The sequence below is a fragment of the Salvelinus alpinus genome, chromosome 34 (assembly GCF_045679555.1).
Source record: "Salvelinus alpinus chromosome 34, SLU_Salpinus.1, whole genome shotgun sequence".
Lineage (NCBI taxonomy): Eukaryota > Metazoa > Chordata > Actinopteri > Salmoniformes > Salmonidae > Salvelinus > Salvelinus alpinus.
In genome coordinates this window covers 7,411,103-7,423,166 of record NC_092119.1, presented here as the reverse complement: position 1 = coordinate 7,423,166, position 12,064 = coordinate 7,411,103, and the positions used below count along the sequence as shown (strand labels likewise).

Genomic DNA, 12,064 nt, shown 5'->3' with positions numbered 1-12,064 from the left:
TGTTAGACAGAGCATGTTTCATGAAAACCATTTTCAAAATGTTTACATCAATACATCTGGAGGAAGCTGCAGAAGTTTTGGAGGAGGTGGACATGCCTTGAGGGCTGGTGCTATGGACTGTAGATATTTAAAGAGAGAAAGAAAATCTTTAAAGATTGCAGTTTTATAAAACACATAAAAATACTTAACATATGTTACCTGTGGAGATGGCTGTATTCGAATTGCAGGGTGCAGGGATACGAGGCTGCTGTGGTGGTGTTACCAGGGGAGTTGGATGGGACAGTTGGTCCAGATGAGGCTGCTGTGGTGGTGTTACCATGGGAGTTGGATGGGGCAGTTGGTCCAGATGAGGCTGCTGTGGTGGTGACAGACGGGGGTGTGGTGGTGTACATCGTGGTGGTGGATGTAAAAACTGACGATGGCTTGGAGGAGCTGGTGTTTGTAGTGGTGAGGTTGAGGGGACGACGATGGTGAGGTTGAGGGGACGACGATGGTGAGGTTGAGGGGACGACGATGGTGAGGTTGAGGGGACGACGATGGTGAGGTTGAGGGGACGACGATGGTGAGGTTGAGGGGACGACGATGGTGTGGTCGGCGGTCCGGCTGCTCCTACAGGTGTTGCACACTGGGAGTCGCTGGCGGTGGTGACGCAGCTGTCAGGAGTGGTTCCAGTGGGGGGGTCCAGCAGAGGCGATGGCGTCGATGTTCTCATCCATGGCAGCCCTCTCCTGTGCCCTCTGTGTTCTGCCCAACACTCTTTCTCCTCTGCCTCGGCCCTCTCCTTCTCACCCCTCTCCTGCCACTGGTGCGTGTATTCCTCCTTGGTGAGGCACGTGGCGACCACAGGGAGTCTTCTGTATCGGTCTGGCCGATACCTCAGGACAGTAAGGATGTGCCTCAGGTCCTTCGCTATCAGCCCCCCCTCTATTAGCGGGTGCTTTTCTGGGGCTGGAGCAGGGGCCGAGACTGGAGCAAGGGCCGGGACTGGAGCAGGGGCTGAAGGTCCTCCTGTGGTTGCTGGAGAGGAGGTGCTGGTGGTCACAGTGCTGCTGGTTCCAGGAGGCAGTGCTGGGACCCGGTAGGGATCGAGATGGCATTAAATGGGACCCTTCAATGGCTGAAGGGTCAAAACGGAAGAGACCACACTTCTTAGACCGTTCCACCACATAGTGCCCTGGGGAGCCAGCACCGTGTGCCTGCTGTGGTCGCTACAAAGCCCTCATTAAACACCAATGGTATTCACTAAATTGGTTTATATTTAGGATGTTTTACAGCTTTGTCATTTAACAATTTAATTTGAGGTGATGAAGCCACAAAGGGCCAGAGATAATTACAGACACCTGTGATAATCTGAAGTACCTAAAAGGGCCACTAGATTTTACTTTTTCTATTTAACTAGGCAAGTCGGTTAAGAACAAATTGTTATTTACAATGACGGCCTACCCTGGCCAAACCCGGACGAAGCTTGGCTAATTGTGCGCCGCCCTGGGGACTGTAGTGTCGCCTCTTGCACTGAGATACAATGCCTTAGACCGCTGCGCCACTCGGAAGCCCAATTACAAATTATTCTTAAAATATACAAAAATTCTGGTAGTTTACTGAGAAATGTATAAAGTTCCCAGTAACATACCCTCCCTTTGCAAGCCCTACCCTGGATCAGAACTCCTACTGAGATGCTTTATAAATACAGGCCCTGGTCTATATTAACACATGGCATGGTAACCTGTAGTCTATTAGAAATGCATAGTAAAAAATGACTGCTGCTTTGCATTGGTTATCGCAAAATACCCGCTACACAACTTTTAGTACTCACCATATTACAACATCAACCACCATACTTTTGGTTCAATACAACGGAGGTCTTCTAGACTGAAGACAGACAACAATGACAAGACACATTTCTACAAGAAATGCCATTTATTTAGATTCATATTTCAAGAAAATAGTGTAACATTTATAATTCTTACAAGACAATACAGTACAAATTCTTTCCAGGAGAGGGAAAGAGGGGGAGAGGGGAGCCGGTTAATATGGAGTCTGTTGGCTCTGCCTCTCACCATCCAAAGCGAGACACCAGCTTCTCCTGATCATCCAGGTCTTTCTGCACCTTCTTCCTCATGTAGAATATGGGGCAGTCCCCGGCTGTACACAGGGAGGGACAGCAACATTTACTTAATAATAATATCATATATACCGTGGGGTCCTAAACTATTGACAACCTTGATAAAGATGAGCAAAAATGTATAAAATAAATAATTAAAATACTGTATGCTCCATATTATTTGATGCTTATATCATTGCTCAGAGAAAGAGATTTAAGTAACTTTTCCCCCTCCTGTTTCAATACCTCACCTTGCCAGGATAACGGCACCGAGCCTTCTTCTAAAGTGTTTTATGAGGTTGGAGAACACAATGGGAGGGATCTGAGACCATTCCTCTAAACAACAAATTTGCAGATCCTTGATATTCTTCGTCTGTGATTATGGACTTCCCTCTTCAATTCAAACCACAGGTTTTCAAATGGGTTTGAAGTCTGGAGACTGAGATTGCCATTGCAAAATGTTGATTTAGTGGCCAATAAAAAATGTATTTGAGGATTTTGATGTGTGCTTGGGGTTATTGTATTGCTGGAAGATCCACTTGTGGCCAGGTTTCAGTCTCCTGGCAGAGGAATCCAGGATTTTGGCAAAAATATCCTGGTACTTGGTGAAGTACAGTGGTAAGAAAAAGTATGTGAACCCTTTGGAATTACCTGGATTTCTGCATAAATTGGTCATCAAATTTGATCTGATCTTAATCTAGGTCACAACAATAGACAAACAGTCTGCTTAAACTAGTAACACACAAACAATTATATGTTTTCATTTCTTTATTGAACACACCGTGTAAACATTCACTGTTCAGGGTGGGAAAAGTATGTGAACCCTTGGATTTAATAACTGGTTGACCCTCCTTTGGCATCAATAACCTCAAACAAACGTTTTCTGTAGTTGTGGATCTGACCTGCACAACGGGCAGGAGGAATTTTAGACCATTCCTCTTTACAAAACTGTTTCAGTTCAGCAAAATTCTTAGGATGTCTGGTGTGAACCGCTCTCGAGGTCATGCCACAGCATTTAAAAAAAAAATCGGGTTGAGGTCAGGACTACTGTTGAAGCCATTCTGTTGTTGATTTACTTCTGTCTTTTGGGTTGTTGTCCTGTTGTACCACCCAACTTCTATTGAGCTTCATTTGGCGGACAGATAGCCTTACACTGTCCGGCAAAATGTTTTGATAAACTTGGGAATTCATTTTTACATCAATGATAGCAAGCTGTCCAGGCCCCGAGGCAGCTCCAAACCATGATGCTCCCTCCACCATACTTTACAGATAGTATGAGGTTTTGATGTTGGTGATTTGTGCCTTTTTCTCTCCACACACAGTGTTGTGTGTTCCTTCCAAACAACTCAACTGTAGTTTCATCTGTCCACAGAATATTTAGCCAGTAGCGCTGTGGAACATCCAGGTGCTCTTTTGCAAACTTCAGACGTGAAGCAATGTTTTTTTTGGACAGCAGTGGCTTCTTCTGTGGTATCCTCCCATGAACACCATTCTTGTTTAGTGTTTTACGTATCGTAGACTCGTCAACAGAGATGTTAGCATGTTCCAGAGATTACTGAAAGTCTGACACGAGGATCATTGAGCGTTCTGCGCTGTGCTCTTGCAGTCATATTTGCAGGACGGCCACTCCTAGGGAGAGTAGCAACAATGCTGAACTTTCTCCATTTATAGACAATTTGTCTTACCGTGGACTGATGAACATCAAGGCTTTTATAGATACTTTTGTAACCCTTTCCAACTTTATGCAAGTCAACAATTCTTAATCTTAGGTCAGGCGATGCTTCTTGTGAATAGCAAACTCAAATGTTGTGAGTTTTTTATAGGACAAGGCAGCTCTAACCAACATATCCAATCTCGTCTCATTGATTGGACACCAATAAGCTTTTGGAAAAGTCATTAAACTAGGGGTTCACATTTCCCCAACCTACACTGTGAATGTTTAAATTATGTATTCAATATAGACAAGAAATATAATAATAATTTGTGTGTTATTAGTTTAAGCACACTATGTTCGTCTATTGTGACTCAGATGAAGATCAGATCACATTTTATGACCAATTTATCCAGGTAATTCTAAAGGGTTCATACTTTTTCTTGCCACTGTACATTATCCCGTTGGCCTTAACAAGGGCCCCAGAAACAGTATAAGCAAAATAGCCCCATAACATCAAACATCCATGAAAACAGAGTTCTTTGGCCACACACACTAGAGGTGGGTTTGATGTCAAAATGAGAATGCATGAACAGAATATAACCCCATACCTGTAAAATATGGTGGTGGATCTTTGTTATGGGACTATTTTGCTATTTTCACAGGAGATATGCTCCCAGAAACATAATACAACCTATACAGAGTGTGCAACTTTATTTTTATACAGTTTACCCCCCCCCCCATCAGAATCTACAAAAATGTTGGGATGTGCCTCAGCCCATGCTTTTTAAGGGACTGATGCTCTGACAGCTTGGTTACTGGAGGGTTGAACTGTGTTACAGGGGTTGAAAGGGAGAAGGGGGATACCTAGTCAGTTGTACAACAATGCATTCAACTGAAATGTGTCGTCCGCATTTAACCTAACCCCTCAGAGAGGTGCGGGGGACTTGCCTTAAGGTGTTTCACCTGTACTGCTCATCCTAATATTTAGATATTTCTTAATTCCATTCTTCTACTTTTAGATGTGTGTATTGTTGTGAATTGTTAGATATTACTGCACTGTTGGAGCTAGAAACACAAGCATTTTGCTACACCCACAATTACATCTGCTAAATATGTGTACATGACCAATAACATCTGATATTTAAGAGTGGTGATATTAACCATCTCACATTTTTCATTATAAACATTCTTCAAGCTCTGTGAAGTTGGTTGTTGATCATTGCTAGACATTTATGTCTTGCCATAGATTTTCAAGCTGATTTAAATTGAAACTAGGCCACTCAGGAACATTCAATGTCGTCTTGGTAAGCAACTCCAGTGTGTATGTGGCTTTGTGTTTCGGTTATTGTCCTGCTGAAAGGTGAATTTGTCTCCCAGTGTCTGTTTGAAAGCAGACAACCAGGTTTTCCTCTAGGATTTTGCCTGTGCTTATCTCTATTCCGTGTCTTTTTAGCCTAAAAAAACTCTAGTCTTTGACGATGACAAGCATACCCATAACACGATGCAGCCACCACTATGCTTGAAAATATGAAGAGTGGTACTCAGTTGCATTGGATTTGCCCCAAACATAACACTGTGTATTCAGGACAAAGATTTTACTTCTTTGCCACATTTTTTTGCAGTTTTACTTTCATGCCTTGCTGCAAAACAGGATGCATGTTATGGAATATTTTTTTTTATTCTGTGGAGGCTTCTTTTCACTCTGTCGTTTAGGTTAGTATTGTGGAGTAACTACAATGTTGTTGATCCATCCTCAGTTTTCTCCTATCACAGCCATTAAACTCTAACTGTTTGAACGTTACCATTGGCCTCATGGTGAAATCCCTGAGCGGTTTCTTTCCTCTCTGGCAACTGACTTGGGAAGGACACCGTAATTAATAACTTCACCATGCTCAAAGGGATATCTGCTATTTTTATTAGTTCTGTGTGTAACAGATATGTTGATGTGTAGTTCAGAGTGGATCTATGTGGTAATTGTCCAACATGAGTGTGTGCTGCTGGTACAGACGTTGCACTTTCAGGTGCATTAAAGTTTCCCTATTTCAGAAGTGAACATAGAGCATCTCCCGTTTCAGAAGTGAATATAGAGCATCTCCCGTTTCAGAAGTGAATATAGAGCATCTCCCGTTTCAGAAATGAATATAGAGCATCTCCTGTTTCAGAAGTGAATATAGAGCATCTCCCGTTTCAGAAGGGAATATAGAGCATCTCCCATTTCAGAAGTGAATATAGAGCATCTCCCGTTTCAGAAGTGAATATAGAGCATCTCCCGTTTCAGAAATGAATATAGAGCATCTCCTGTTTCAGAAGTGAATATAGAGTATCTCCCATTTCAGAAGTGAATATAGAGCATCTCCCGTTTCAGAAGTGAATATAGAGCATCTCCCGTTTCAGAAATGAATATAGAGCATCTCCTGTTTCAGAAGTGAATATAGAGCATCTCCCGTTTCAGAAGTGAATATAGAGCATCTCCCGTTTCAGAAATGAATATAGAGCATCTCCTGTTTCAGAAGTGAATATAGAGCATCTCCCATTTCAGAAGTGAATATAGAGCATCTCCCATTTCAGAAGTGAATATAGAGCATCTCCTATTTCAGAAGTGAATAAATCGGCAGTGTATCAAATACTTGTTCTCCCCACTGTATATATATACCTGGTACAGAGCACATCCTCATGGAGAGAGCCCTGACAGCGTTGACACTGTGTCCACAGGCGAGAGAAGAACAGGACCCAGATTAAGAGAACAGGGTTGATATATTAGTGCCTAATGAACAGGACCCAGATTAACAGTACAGGGTTGATATATTAGTGCCTAATGAACAGGACCCAGATTAACAGTACAGGGTTGATATATTAGTGCCTAATGAACAGGACCCAGATTAACAGTACAGTAACAGTAACAGTCTATTAATATATTAGTGCCTAATGAACAGGACCCAGATTAACAGAACAGGGTTGATATATTAGTGCCTAATGAACAGGACCCAGATTAACAGAACAGGTTGATATATTAGTGCCTAATGAACAGGACCCAGATTAACAGAACAGGGTTGATATATTAGTTCCTAATGAACAGGACCCAGATTAACAGAACAGGGTTGATATATTAGTGCCTAATGAACAGGACCCAGATTAACAGAACAGGGTTGATATATTAGTGCCTAATGAACAGGACCCAGATTAACAGAACAGGGTTGATATATTAGTGCCTAATGAACAGGACCCAGATTAACAGAACAGGGTTGATATATTAGTGCCTAATGAACAGGATCCAGATTAACAGAACAGGTTGATATATTAGTGCCTAATGAACAGGACCCAGATTAACAGAACAGGTTGATATATTAGTGCCTAATGAACAGGACCCAGATTAACAGAACAGGTTGATATATTAGTGCCTAATGAACAGGACCCAGATTAACAGAACAGGGTTGATATATTAGTGCCTAATGAACAGGACCCAGATTAACAGAACAGGTTGATATATTAGTGCCTAATGAACAGGACCCAGATTAACAGAACAGGTTGATATATTAGTGCCTAATGAACAGGACCCAGATTAACAGAACAGGTTGATATATTGTACCTCTTTCTGGTACAGCTCCGACTCCTCCTCCTTCCAGAAATCACACACAGCCGCTGTGGGGAGGAAAGCAGAGATTACAAATCACACAGTTTTGTACAACTAACCTAGTTTTGTACAACTAACCTAACACACAATTCAGTCCCATTCAAAATCCTATTTTCCCTAACCCATACCCTAATACCCTAATAGCATTTGACCTTGTGGGGACCAACAAAATGTTTGTTTGTTTACTATTCTTGTGGCATAGTTAAACACGTACACAAAGAGGACGGATTAGTGGGAACACACAGCCACTGTAGAACGATGGGTTAGTGGGAACACGCATGCCAACTCTCACCATTGTCCTTCAGCACTGCTCTGCAACCGATACAGGCGCTCCTCTTGGTGGCAAAGGCCATGAGCCCCCCCACCCTCTTACAGCGTGTGTGATCCCCCTCTGAAACACACAGCAACTTTATTACTGCAATAAGTCTAATAGCAGCAGCAGTCATGGTGCATGTGTGTGAGTGAGAGGGCCGAGAGAAAGGAAGAGACCCTGTGTGTGTGTGTGTGTGTGTGTGTGTGTATATATATGTGTGTGTGAGGCATGCTGACTCACTCAGTAAGACGCTCTCTGCTTTGCTCTCTCCCAGGATGGGCTCAAAGATGCGGAGCAGTGGCTTGGAGAGCTGTTGTTCCAGGTAGTACTGGGTGTCAATGGGAATGCTGTTCTCCAGAACATAGATTGGGTCCTACACACACACAATATAAATGATTTGTGTGAATGTTAATTCATGTATACCTTTATACGGCACGCCAACAAGCACATTAATATTTACAATAGCCTCCAATAGACAGACACTCAGTTCTAACCTCAGACTTCATGTATGCTGCTACTCCTTTGGTAGCTTTGATGATGACATAGGGAACTCTGTCTCCCAGCTACACACGTCCCTCTTCTTCATCCTGCAGAGGGGTCAGAGGTTATCAACTGGTAACAAGGATAAAACAACTTTTATTTGGATGAGCTTCCATAAACTGTTCCGATCCAGCCATTACAATGAGCCTTTCCTCCCCATTTCTCCCTGTACCAGCCTACAAAATTCAAAAGGCACTTGCACATCTGAGCAATCTTATTTGCAGGTGCATGGCAACAATTGAACAAGATGAAGGAAAAAGGAAACCGCACACTGCTCTTGATAGTATCATCGATATTTAATAAGCTTACATATCGGCCTCAGAGCTTTTGTGATTTTTTAAAATGTGCACCCTTATGTAGACCTGGCCCCACCCATATCCGTTCTACACATCGAAAGGGGTTGGAGGCAAAGGAAAAACAAATAAGTGCTACCAAATATAACTATATGCATTTCATAAATATTACAAAAGTGTATAAATAAGGCGTATTGAACACGTCTGTAAAACCTCAATGAGGACATAGTAAGTTTTCATTAGTCATTGGGTACATCATCCGACAAACATCAGAGTAATCTACAATAGGCACATATTTCATGTTCAAATTTACAACATAACATACATAGGCATTTCATCATTAAGTTCTTTAGGAAATAATGTGTGGAGGGCAAAAAAAACATTCTCTTTTACTCAGAGTATTAGTAATATCTCCTCCTCTGTCTGATAGGTACCACGCTGGAAACACAGGGAGAGGTTAGGAACATAGATGACACGCTGGAAACACAGGGAGAGGTTAGGAACATAGATGACACGCTGGAAACACAGGGAGAGGTTAGGAACATAGATGACACGCTGGAAACACAGGGAGAGGTTAAGAACATAGAGGACACGCTGGAAACACAGGGAGAGGTTAGGAACATAGATGACAGGCTGGAAACACAGGGAGAGGTTAGGAACATAGATGACAGGCTGGAAACACAGGGAGAGGTTAGGAACATAGATGACAGGCTGGAAACACAGGGAGAGGTTAGGAACATAGATGACAGGCTGGAAACACAGGGAGAGGTTAGGAACATAGATGACACGCTGGAAACACAGGGAGAGGTTAGGAACATAGATGACAGGCTGGAAACACAGGGAGAGGTTAGGAACATAGATGACAGGCTGGAAACACAGGGAGAGGTTAGGAACATAGATGACACGCTGGAAACACAGGGAGAGGTTAGGAACATAGATGACACGCTGGAAACACAGGGAGAGGTTAGGAACATAGATGACACGCTGGGAACACAGGGAGAGGTGAGGAACATAGATGACACGCTGGAAACACAGGGAGAGGTTAGGAACATAGATGACACGCTGGAAACACAGGGAGAGGTTAAGAACATAGATGACACGCTGGAAACACAGGGAGAGGTTAGGAACATAGATGACACGCTGGAAACACAGGGAGAGGTTAAGAACATAGAGGACACGCTGGAAACACAGGGAGAGGTTAGGAACATAGATGACAGGCTGGAAACACAGGGAGAGGTTAGGAACATAGATGACAGGCTGGAAACACAGGGAGAGGTTAGGAACATAGATGACAGGCTGGAAACACAGGGAGAGGTTAGGAACATAGATGACAGGCTGGAAACACAGGGAGAGGTTAGGAACATAGATGACACGCTGGAAACACAGGGAGAGGTTAGGAACATAGATGACAGGCTGGAAACACAGGGAGAGGTTAGGAACATAGATGACAGGCTGGAAACACAGGGAGAGGTTAGGAACATAGATGACACGCTGGAAACACAGGGAGAGGTTAGGAACATAGATGACACGCTGGAAACACAGGGAGAGGTTAGGAACATAGATGACACGCTGGGAACACAGGGAGAGGTGAGGAACATAGATGACACGCTGGAAACACAGGGAGAGGTTAGGAACATAGATGACAGGCTGGAAACACAGGGAGAGGTTAGGAACATAGATGACAGGCTGGAAACACAGGGAGAGGTTAGGAACATAGATGACACGCTGGAAACACAGGGAGAGGTTAAGAACATAGATGACACGCTGGAAACACAGGGAGAGGTTAGGAACATAGATGACACGCTGGAAACACAGGGAGAGGTTAGGAACATAGATGACACGCTGGAAACACAGGGAGAGGTTAGGAACATAGATGACACGCTGGGAACACAGGGAGAGGTTAGGAACATAGATGACACGCTGGAAACACAGGGAGAGGTTAGGAACATAGATGACAGTCTGGAAACACAGGGAGAGGTTAGGAACATAGATGACAGTCTGGAAACACAGGGAGAGGTTAGGAACATAGATGACAGGCTGGAAACACAGGGAGAGGTTAGGAACATAGATACCACGCTGGAAACACAGGGAGAGGTTAGGAACATAGATGACACGCTGGAAACACAGGGAGAGGTTAGGAACATAGATGACACGCTGGAAACACAGGGAGAGGTTAGGAACATAGATGACACGCTGGAAACACAGGGAGAGGTTAGGAACATAGATGACACGCTGGAAACACAGGGAGAGGTTAGGAACATAGATGACACGCTGGGAACACAGGGAGAGGTGAGGAACATAGATGACACGCTGGAAACACAGGGAGAGGTGAGGAACATAGATGACAGGCTGGAAACACAGGGAGAGGTTAGGAACATAGATGACAGGCTGGAAACACAGGGAGAGGTTAGGAACATAGATGACACGCTGGAAACACAGGGAGAGGTTAAGAACATAGATGACACGCTGGAAACACAGGGAGAGGTTAGGAACATAGATGACACGCTGGAAACACAGGGAGAGGTTAGGAACATAGATGACACGCTGGAAACACAGGGAGAGGTTAGGAACATAGATGACACGCTGGGAACACAGGGAGAGGTTAGGAACATAGATGACACGCTGGAAACACAGGGAGAGGTTAGGAACATAGATGACAGTCTGGAAACACAGGGAGAGGTTAGGAACATAGATGACAGTCTGGAAACACAGGGAGAGGTTAGGAACATAGATGACAGTCTGGAAACACAGGGAGAGGTTAGGAACATAGATACCACGCTGGAAACACAGGGAGAGGTTAGGAACATAGATGACACGCTGGAAACACAGGGAGAGGTTAGGAACATAGATGACACGCTGGAAACACAGGGAGAGGTTAGGAACATAGATGACACGCTGGAAACACAGGGAGAGGTTAGGAACATAGATGACACGCTGGAAACACAGGGAGAGGTTAGGAACATAGATGACACGCTGGAAACACAGGGAGAGGTTAGGAACATAGATGACACGCTGGAAACACAGGGAGAGGTTAGGAACATAGATGACACGCTGGAAACACAGGGAGAGGTTAGGAACATAGATGACACGCTGGAAACACAGGGAGAGGTTAGGAACATAGATGACACGCTGGAAACACAGGGAGAGGTTAGGAACATAGAGGACACGCTGGAAACACAGGGAGAGGTTAGGAACATAGATGACACTCTGGAAACACAGGGAGAGGTAAGGAACATAGATGACAAGCTGGGAACACAGGGAGAGGTTAGGAACATAGAGGACACGCTGGAAACACAGGGAGAGGTTAGGAACATAGATGACACGCTGAAAACACAGGGAGAGGTTAGGAACATAGATGACACGCTGGAAACACAGGGAGAGGTTAGGAACATAGATGACACGCTGGAAACACAGGGAGAGGTTAGGAACATAGATGACACGCTGGAAACACAGGGAGAGGTTAGGAACATAGATGACACGCTGGAAACACAGGGAGAGGTTAGGAACATAGATGACACGCTGGAAACACAGG

The 12,064-nt window shown here is 44.0% G+C and overlaps 1 protein-coding gene across 6 annotated transcripts in view; it reads right to left on the bottom strand.

Annotated features, from left to right (window-relative positions):
• Window positions 1-1,898: 1,898 nt before the first annotated feature.
• Window positions 1,899-12,064, bottom strand: part of LOC139563853 (DNA polymerase delta catalytic subunit-like) — a 29,607-nt gene continuing 19,441 nt past the window's right edge. For 4 of the 6 annotated variants that reach the window (XM_071382810.1, XM_071382806.1, XM_071382809.1 and 1 more), the window contains exons 2-7: window positions 8,194-8,286; window positions 7,940-8,072; window positions 7,679-7,777; window positions 7,342-7,394; window positions 6,409-6,455; window positions 1,899-2,142 (exon numbers count right to left, since the gene is read on the bottom strand). In XM_071382810.1, the coding sequence (XP_071238911.1) occupies window positions 2,088-2,142; window positions 6,409-6,455; window positions 7,342-7,394; window positions 7,679-7,777; window positions 7,940-8,072; window positions 8,194-8,205 (399 nt within the window). In that variant the 5' untranslated portion in view covers window positions 8,206-8,286 and the 3' untranslated portion in view covers window positions 1,899-2,087. The remainder of the gene's footprint in view (window positions 2,143-6,408; window positions 6,456-7,341; window positions 7,395-7,678; window positions 7,778-7,939; window positions 8,073-8,193; window positions 8,287-12,064) is intronic. The other 2 variants (XM_071382811.1, XM_071382812.1) reach the window with 1 other exon arrangement.